The 9,124-nt window shown below is 41.8% G+C and overlaps 1 protein-coding gene across 4 annotated transcripts in view; it reads right to left on the reverse strand.

Moving 5' to 3' along the window:
* The window catches only part of chd4a (chromodomain helicase DNA binding protein 4a), a 38,055-nt gene that overhangs the window by 5,655 nt on the left and 23,276 nt on the right, over positions 1-9,124 (reverse strand). For 2 of the 4 annotated variants that reach the window (XM_034892016.1, XM_034892015.1), the window contains exons 24-35: positions 8,919-9,011; positions 8,094-8,232; positions 7,824-7,999; positions 6,562-6,739; positions 6,029-6,118; positions 5,561-5,652; positions 5,304-5,437; positions 4,097-4,241; positions 2,893-3,046; positions 2,000-2,112; positions 1,632-1,884; positions 197-253 (exon numbers count right to left, since the gene is read on the reverse strand). In XM_034892016.1, coding sequence (XP_034747907.1) covers positions 197-253; positions 1,632-1,884; positions 2,000-2,112; positions 2,893-3,046; positions 4,097-4,241; positions 5,304-5,437; positions 5,561-5,652; positions 6,029-6,118; positions 6,562-6,739; positions 7,824-7,999; positions 8,094-8,232; positions 8,919-9,011 — 1,624 coding nt within the window. Of the gene's footprint in view, positions 1-196; positions 254-1,631; positions 1,885-1,999; positions 2,113-2,892; positions 3,047-4,096; positions 4,242-5,303; positions 5,438-5,560; positions 5,653-6,028; positions 6,119-6,549; positions 6,740-7,823; positions 8,000-8,093; positions 8,233-8,918; positions 9,012-9,124 lie in introns of all 4 variants that reach the window. The other 2 variants (XM_034892014.1, XM_034892013.1) reach the window with 1 other exon arrangement.

The raw sequence follows: 9,124 nt of genomic DNA on the forward strand, positions 1-9,124 counted from the left end.
CCCCCCCCCCCCCCCCTCTTCAAACAGCGTCTTTATATTTTCTTTACGCATGATGCACGTACGGTGACTGCTGTTCTACTTGACCCACAGATCCTCCCCCTGTCACATTATGTTGTACGTTATGTTATATGTTCAGTGCCCAGAAGGCACATACCGTATGTTTATGTTAAAAGAAAAAAGAAACAGGGTTTGGTACCTTTCTTTTCATCTGCAGGAGGCGTGGTCTCCATCTTTTCTTCTTTCTTTTCTTCTGCTGCAAAACAAAAAAACATTGAAAAAACAGAGACAGCCGTGACTTTAAAGGCATGCAGGGAGGACAGGTGTTGCTCATCTTAATAAATACAAGATGATAATTCGCAGCTTGTTTTTGGAGTGCGGGAGAGTGTCACCCCCGACAATCTCCAGACCAACTCTGCAGTGCTGCCAGATCTTGCGAGACAAATAAGCAACCAGACCTGTGAAAACAAGCCCAAAACAAGCGACTTTTTCTACGGAGCCCCCCTAAGATCATGGAAGAGATAAATAAATAAAATGTGTGCACGGTTTTACAATCTATGGGGACGGATTGTCAATTTCCATCCATGTGGACAGATGGGTAAACTGTACACACGTTAGAGTTTTATTTTCTTCCCCTGAGCAACTACAGAGGGAGTTAAACCAACTTTAAACATTATTTAACATTAGAAAACTGATGGGACATCAATTATACACTTTTTCACAGTGATTTTGAGTTGTTCCCCACGACAAGTTGAAGCCATTCTTTTCCTCCTTTCTCTTTCTCACAGTCTTTGATATATTTCTTCCCGTATTTCACCTACTTTATCCCGGGCATTTATGCCTCCAAAACCTCTCCTACAGTCCAGTCACCATCAGTCGCTACTCGCGCATTTTCCTGACCAGAAGAAAACCGACTGCCCTGCTCTGCCTCTGATTGGCCGGTACTCGTTGCCATCTGGGTCAGAGCCAATTAGAAGCCGATGTGGGTGGGAAATAACTCTGTTGTCTCCAGTGTGTATGGGGAAAGGGGCGGGACCGAGGGAACAGGCAAGACAAACTCCTACGTTTAAATAACATCTAGAAATTCCCTCATCACAACTTTTTATGGAAGGGGGAACAAGCCCAAATAAGCAACTACACTTTAGTAACAAGCCCAAGAAAACCACGACCCGCGACTACCAATATTTGTAAGCGACTTCACAGAAAAACAAGCCCAAAGTCGCTTAGAATGAGCGGACTTGGCAACACTGAAACTAACACTCTCCTTCAGTGCAGCCTTTTTATAGCATGAGTGAAGCAAATTTGCCCAACGTCTGCAGAAACGTGTGCAACCCGTGGCCGCACTCTACAGAAGACAACAGGATGACATTTGAGTTCAAAAGGGGACACACACACACACACACACACACACACACAAACACACACCAGAGGTGAGTAGATTCAATCAAGAGGGCAATGACACTCACACAGTAGAAAGTAAGCAAATAAGGAAGCCTGCTGTTAAGCCAGCTACATTCAAAGTCTGTGTGAGCCAACACATGTTCAACAACAGGCCAAGTTAAATAAAGTAACATAAAGCAGTATAAAAACTTTGAGCATTATTGTCAAATTAAATCTCTAGCAAAGAGTTTTACCTTTGACTTCCAAGTCCTCAGGTTTGACCTCTGACCCGTCCGCCTTGTCCTCCGGAGGAGACGTGGCTTCCTCTCCTTCCTCCGGACTCTTCTTCTCCTTCTCGGCGTCGCCGTCCTTCTCGGCCTCCTTCTCTTTGAGGCTCTCTGCTTCTCCGTTGCTGGCTTTGTCCGTCTCCATGGGCTCCTCCCCGTTCTTCTTGCTGTCCGCCTCGGCGGGCGGACTCTTCTCGTCGTCGTCCGGGATGGCGATCACCTGGAGGAGACCCACACGGAGGGAACTGAGACACATCTCGGGATAATACATACGTCCAGAATCCAAAAGATCCTCCGTTTTAGTGCCGTCAGTCGAGCGTGCGTGGTGCCTTTACCTCGTCGCTGGCCTTGGCGGGCTCTTTGCCGTTCTTCTCCGCCTCGCCCTCGTTCTTCACCTCCTTTTCTGCGTCCTTCACTGCCTCCTCGGTCTTTGAGGCGGTGTCGTCAACTACAAAGACAAAATGTTCATTATTAGGGCTTTTTTTTTTTAACCGTCATTGCGATAACTCGCGTAATTAACACATTGCGAAAGGCTGCGACATCTCGCGAAAAACTAATTTTTTGTGTTAGTCGAAAGAAAACAGTAAAACATTGCACTTTAAAATGTGAGCCTTTTTTTCTAGTGGTGCCTCTTATAGTCAATTAAAGGTTCAAATTTGTATAAAAGAACAAAAGTAACACAAGAAGGTTGGGAATTATTTCCTTTCATTTGTTTTAAATTCAACAATCACTTTGTTGTATTTCAGCAGGATTCTAAAAGCAGCAGAAAAACAGAAGCGAGTACTCTTTATTGTTGGTTTATTTATCGCAAGTACGATATAACATTATAACGATATTCAACAACGTGGTTTGTGGCTCGGAGGGAGAGGGGTCGCCCCAAAACCACAAGTGTGGGGGTTCAATCCCAGGCTCCTCTGGTCACATGTCGTGGTGTACCTGAGCAAGACTCTGAAGCCCGAGTTGCTTCCTGGACGCTGTGTAAATAGCTGTCCACTGATCCTAATACTAAACTCATAAAAAACTGTGTGTGTGTGTGTGTGTGTTTGTGTGAATATTAACAATATATTTTTTGTTGTTGCACAATGTCCTCACACCATGCAGCCCTACTCCTTATGTTGTTTTACATTAAACCTTCCCCAGTGAATATATTGTATGTGGTTTTACCTGTACAGGAAAGGAGTGTCTGTGTGTGTGTGTGTGTGTGTGTGTGTGTGTGTGTGTGTGTTACCTGGAGCGGGTGTGTTGGGCTGCGTGTCGGCGGGGGTGCCGGTGGACGGGGTTTTCACGGGGGAGTCTGGCTGAGCCGCGGCCTTCTTGCTCTCCTCCAGCTCGGCCATCCAGGGCATCGACCACTGACCGTTCACGTGCTCAAACTCCTGCACCTGGGAGACAAGGACAGCGCACGGTCGGCATGACGACGGCGGCGACTCACCTCGCAAAACACGCATAGTTTTTAAAAAACAAAACCAATAAAATGCTATAGAATATCAGAAAACTGAACGATGCCAATCACAGTTTAGCAGCTTTTACTGTAATTGCTTATTTTTTGTTCTCTTGTACCTTCACAGCAAATAAATTGAAAATAATGATTATTATTATTATTATTTATTATTAATGAAAATAATGCCTTCATTGATCCAAGAGGGAAAACACTAATGTGTTGCAGCAGCAACAGCACAGTGACAGAAATAAATAGAGATAAATAGAAGAATAAGAATAAAACATAATGAACACAACCTTTTAGAGCTGCTTTAATGATTAACCCTCATGTTGTCCTTGGGTCAAATTGACCCATTTCAGTAAAAAAAAAAGTCACAAAAAAATGGGCCATTGAAATAAGCGCTGAAAATGTCAACATTAAAAATATCAAAAGACATCAAGAAAAGCACCCACGACATTGAAAAAGTGACAAAAATGTTGGAAAAATGGTTGAAAGTGTTGGAAAAAAGCCTAATGGGTTTTTTTTTCATGGTTGACGGGAAGACAACACAAGGGTTAAGGTGTGTATTTTAATGTGTAGATTTCTTCTTCTAAAAAGCCCTACATAAATAAAATGCATTATTATTATTATTTAAGAGATGTATACAACTAGTGTAAGAGTAGAGGTTTGTGTCATATAAAGTTAAGCATTTTATTTCACGTGCATTTTATAAGCGACTTAACGTCGGCTTTTTCAGATTTTTGCTGATAAAATCATTATCAAGCACCAATTACTTGTTAAAAAATGGTTGTTGACTTGTTTTTTGGGTAGTTATGAAGAACAGAACTGGACTCGGTGAACACCATCTGAGCTGACTTTTTAAAACCAGGTTTCTAAAAAAAGTTGCTAGAGTGTTTTCTTTACATCTCAAATCTTTTATCCACAAGTTAAATTAATATCATAGATTACTCTAACAACAAAAAGTCAAAGCTGCGTTTTTTTTTTTTTTTACCTTCTTGCGAATAAGCGACATAACACCGATACGGGTAAGGACGTGTTGCCGCGACAACCCTTCTCTGGGGACGCCGTCGGCGAAGGTCTCGGCCCCGTCGGCTCCGGGCTCGCACAGGTGACGCATGAACAGAGAGACGTACGCCCTGAGGGAGAGGCAGAGGAGAGAAAGGGTCCCCATTAATATAAAGTCACATGTCTCAGTCAGCTTAAAATCTTAAATTGGTATTTTAAAGTCTCTGAAGTGACATTTTTTATTCTTATGGACGTCAGAATCAGTTTTATCTGCCAGGTACGAGGACACATAAAAGGAATTCTTCTTTGGAGCATCGTTGCTCACACTGCGCTTACACATAAATAGAAAAACAATACATACACACTAATATATACACACACTCTAAACAGAACACTATAGAGGCACGAGTGAACGAAGAGTTCATTAAAAACTATTTAAATGTGGAGCGTAGTGCAAGGACAATGGGATAAATAGTGTTAAGTCATTATATTACAACATGAACAGTATGAACATTATGAACAGTTCTGAAATAGGGAATGAGAATGATGAATAAATAACAAATAAGAGATGACATGTGAGAATGGGAATGAAGAGAAAATAGTAAATAATAAGAGATATGAGATTTAGAATGATGACTAATACTAAATAAGTGGAATAATAAGTGGAACCAGTAAACAGGTGCTGTAGAGACAGTGTTACTGGGTTATTACTGGATATGTGTGTGATATGTGTGTGTATGTGTGTGATATATGTGTGATCTATGTGTGAGATATATGTATGTATATGTGTGATATATGTGTGATATGTGTGTGTATATATGTGTGAGATATATGTGTGTATATGTGTGATATATGTGTGTATGTGTGTGATATATGTGATATATGTGTGTATATGTGTGATATATATTTGTGTATGTGTGTGATCTATGTGTGATATGTGTGTGTATATATGTGTGAGATATATGTGTGTATATATGTGATATATGTGTGATATGTGTGTGTATATATGTGTGAGATATATGTGTGTATATGTGTTTGGTGTGTTATGGTTGTCTTGCTACTGGTAGTCTAAAATGTCCATGTGGGATGAATAGAGTATCTCAGTATCTATCTATCTATCTATCTATCTATCTATCATTGCTTATTCCCAGTTAGACGGGTCATATTTTGTCAGGAAGTGCAGCGTTTCTTACTTGAACTCTTTCTCAGATTTCCCTCGCAGGTCTCGGACCAGCCACTGGGTGGTGAAGGCGTCTTGGGGGGGCATCCCATAACGCATCACTGCGTTCAGGAAGGCCTTCCTCTGCCGGGAGTTGAAACCCAACACCTGGGGAAAAGGAAACCAGATCGGGCTTTATTTCTCAAAAACTGAATTCTACCCTACTTCTGAACCGTGGGAATCGGCCGCAGAACAAAATAAAACTCAAAAAGACGTCTCGCAGCCGCTCACCTCGATGTTGCCTCCCACTCTGGCCAGCAGGGGGGGCAGCGGCTTGTCTTTGTCGTTCCTCAGGCCCTTCCTGTTCGGCCGGCGGGAGTTGGCTGCAGAGAGGAAATCAGACGTGGTGGTTATAGTTAGAAAACACTCTGCAGGCAGGCCAGACGGCTGCATTAATATTTCTAACTTCTGTATCTAAACATGTAACACATCTGGTTCTTTTAAGGTTTCTGCGTTTATTGTTATGTGTTTATAAAAGCTATTTTTTGTGTGTTTTAGGAGCATCCAAAGACGAGTGAGGGACAGTAAGCTCCCTAATGTTATCCTGTACACACACACACACACACACACACACACACACACACACCTTAACTGTCACTGTGACACATTCAGACACCGATAATGACACTTTCACAAACATCAGCTTAACACCGATATTGTTCTTTACCTCTACAGACAAACACAAATAACGGCTCTTACCTTCTGTCCGCTCGTCAAAGTCCTCGTCTCCCTCCTCAGACGCCACCGAGTAATCTGATTGGCCGTCAGACTGGTCATCCTGCCAATCAGCTGTGAGACAACAACAACAATTTTTTTTTTTTTTTTAAAACACACTCCAAACCAGACACCAAGACTACTGAAATCTATTCATGATTAAGGGACCAGTATGCTTTACCAGAAGTGCGAGTAAAACCCGACCCTGACGTTAACAGAGCTCCAGGTGCTCCATGCGTCTGTCTGTCTGTCTGTCTGTCTGTCTGTCTGATTTCAGGCACTGAAGGCCTTCTTTACTTATTTTCGGGTTGGATATTGTCAGTTTTAAAGTGTAGGCCGCTACGTCTTGCTTCAACTTCAACAATTTAATCGTGAAAATAGTCGGCGCTTGTTTTTATAGTTAATCAGGTTCAATTTCGGAGCTCCACTTGTGACAAAGCATTTTGAAATCACTTAATTTTTTTTTAAAAATCTGAATGCTACTAGTAAAAAAAAGCTAAGATTACCTCTGTCCTTACCTCTGTCTTCCTGAGAGCCGTCGTTGTAGTTGACCTGCTTGCGGATCCGCTTTCCTTTGCCCAGGTTGCGAGCCAGGTCCTCCTGCTGCTGCTCGTAGTGGTGACGCAGCAGCTTCTCCCAGTAGTCCGGATCCACGCTCTCCTCCTGCTTGATGATCTCCCGCTGCACCTCCTCCTCCTGCACGAAAAGGAGAAAAGATGCAGAAACATGGAGAGGGTTGGAGGCACGACTGGGATCGAGCAATGTTTCCTACATCAACACTTTGAACTCTGCAGACTTTGAACCTTGGCGTTTTGTGAGGTCATTTCTTGGGGTTTCCTCAAATGCCACATATCCCTAAAACCAGTACAACCTAAGATAAGAGGTTAGGTACGTCCTTAAACCTTTATACTTATTATTAGAAGAATTGAATTTGTGTCATAACTTTAAAATGGCACACGGGTTCTTCACATTTTATTAAATAAAAACAAACTGATCCAAAAGATTTTTATATATTCAACACTTTATTAGTTGGTTGAACCTGCTATATTTTTTTAGTTTTTGAGATACGCTCAAACAAAGCAGGCGAGTTTAAAGGTATTTTGATCATTTTATCTGCAATAATATGATGTCACGCAGTTTGGCAAATGTGGTAATGATGCAAAAAGAGTGAATGCAGTGGCTGTTTTTGGCCCTTGTGTTTCCTCCGTTGAACGCTTCTACGTATATAAAACACCACCACACCAACTTATTATTTTGAATACTTTACTCCGTTTTTGGAATTCATGGTCAATTAACTATGGTAAATTTATAGGAAATTACTAACTCTTGATTTAAAAAAAAAAAAAAAGCTGAAATTATGAATTATTAGACTCATATTGAAGGAAGGACAATTACCGGAGCATATTACATTCAGTCTGGTTTTGCATTTCTTTTCTTTTTTCAAATACACATTTTATTTTTATGAAACACCCAAAAGTCAATGAAGGTAGAGATCCTGTCTTTTGTGGTGCTTGGAAATATCAATGTGTGGAATCATCTGTGTTATTTTGGGGTTATTACGTGGTTTTATTAGGTGAATTTTTGGACACTCAGAGGCTTATTTTCACATGATGGACGCTTCCTCCACTTTGAAATTGGACTTTGATGGACATAAACTACTCATTTGTGGTGCCTTTTAGTCTTTTCTTAAATTTAGATTAGTTAAAAGGAAACTTTCTGATATACAGACAAATAAATCAATCAGGAAGCCCGAACACATCGTCCATCCCCAGGCGCTCACCTCCTCCTCCTCGTCTTTGACCACATACTGAGCCACCTTGAAGGAGCTCAGGTACTCGTTCATGCTCTGCAGCTCCGGCTCGTCCGTGTCCATCTGGTTCCTGTCCAGCAGACGGTCGATGGCCTTGTCGTCGTAGTGAATGACGCTGCTGTCCTCCTCCTTGCTCTTGTTCTCGCCTGGACACACAAACAGCAGGTTAAATGTGTCTCACTATAACGTGTCCCCCCCCCCCTCCGTCCCCGTGGCTATCTTCACCAGTTCGGCGCTCACGTTCAAACTCGTCCTTGAAGAGCTGCTCTGTTCCGAACTTCAGGATGTCGTCCAGCTCCTGTTTGGACATCGAGCCCGTCTTGGATCCGAGACCGGGTCGGACCACCAGGTGAGTCAGCATCATCTTTTTCTTGGCAACCTGGACAGAAGACAGGAGGACAGATGGGAGGGACAACACAAGAAAGAGACAACTGTTAATATGCCAGGTCAAATGTTTACCAGTGTTGCTCCTTAAGTAGCTGTAAAAACGTTGACATGTACAGTAGCAAAGGGCAGATGCTTCCAGGGTTTTGTCCTAGCTTTGCCGTGGAAACCAATTAAAAAAAAAGTAGTTTTCCCTGCTTATATAAGGTTTAGCCGCAGGACCAGAAAAACTAATGAATGTTACTAAAAGACTTTCTTAAGATCTAATGATTTTAGTTGGACTTCTTTAGCAAGTTTTGTCTTTAAGCTTTTTAAATGTTATTTGTTTTTGGCTCTGGGTTTTTCAACTTTTTACAACAGAAATGGTGAGAATAACAGTCCAAAATGTGGAAGAATAGACTCAAAACTACCACAAAGGGGCCCAAACAGACTACAACGAGACAGAAAATGACCACAGAGCACCAAACCAACGACAAAGAAAACAAAAAAAGAGAAAATCCCTAAAAGAGACAAAACGTATTAGGGAAATAGCCTTTTTTTAAAGTCAATGTCTTCCAAAAAGCCAGGCTTAGTTTATTTTGTAAGACACTTGCACCAAACAGTAGCTGGATCTCAGCATCTGTACAGCAGTCCTTGCTTGACAGAAGAAGTGGTTTATTTTTGGGGTTTGTGTGTGTTTACCTGAGTAATCCTCTCCTCCACAGAGGCCTTGGTGACGAAGCGGTAGATCATCACCTTCTTGTTCTGACCGATTCGATGCGCTCTGCTGAAGGCCTGGACGCAGACAAGGAGGAGTAAGAACAGTCAAAACAAGATCTCAACAACAAACTCAAAATAAAAAAACTCTCAATGAATGTCAGAGGGAAATAAAACCAACTTCCTCTTAA

Source organism: Etheostoma cragini, chromosome 14 (assembly GCF_013103735.1).
Source record: "Etheostoma cragini isolate CJK2018 chromosome 14, CSU_Ecrag_1.0, whole genome shotgun sequence".
Lineage (NCBI taxonomy): Eukaryota > Metazoa > Chordata > Actinopteri > Perciformes > Percidae > Etheostoma > Etheostoma cragini.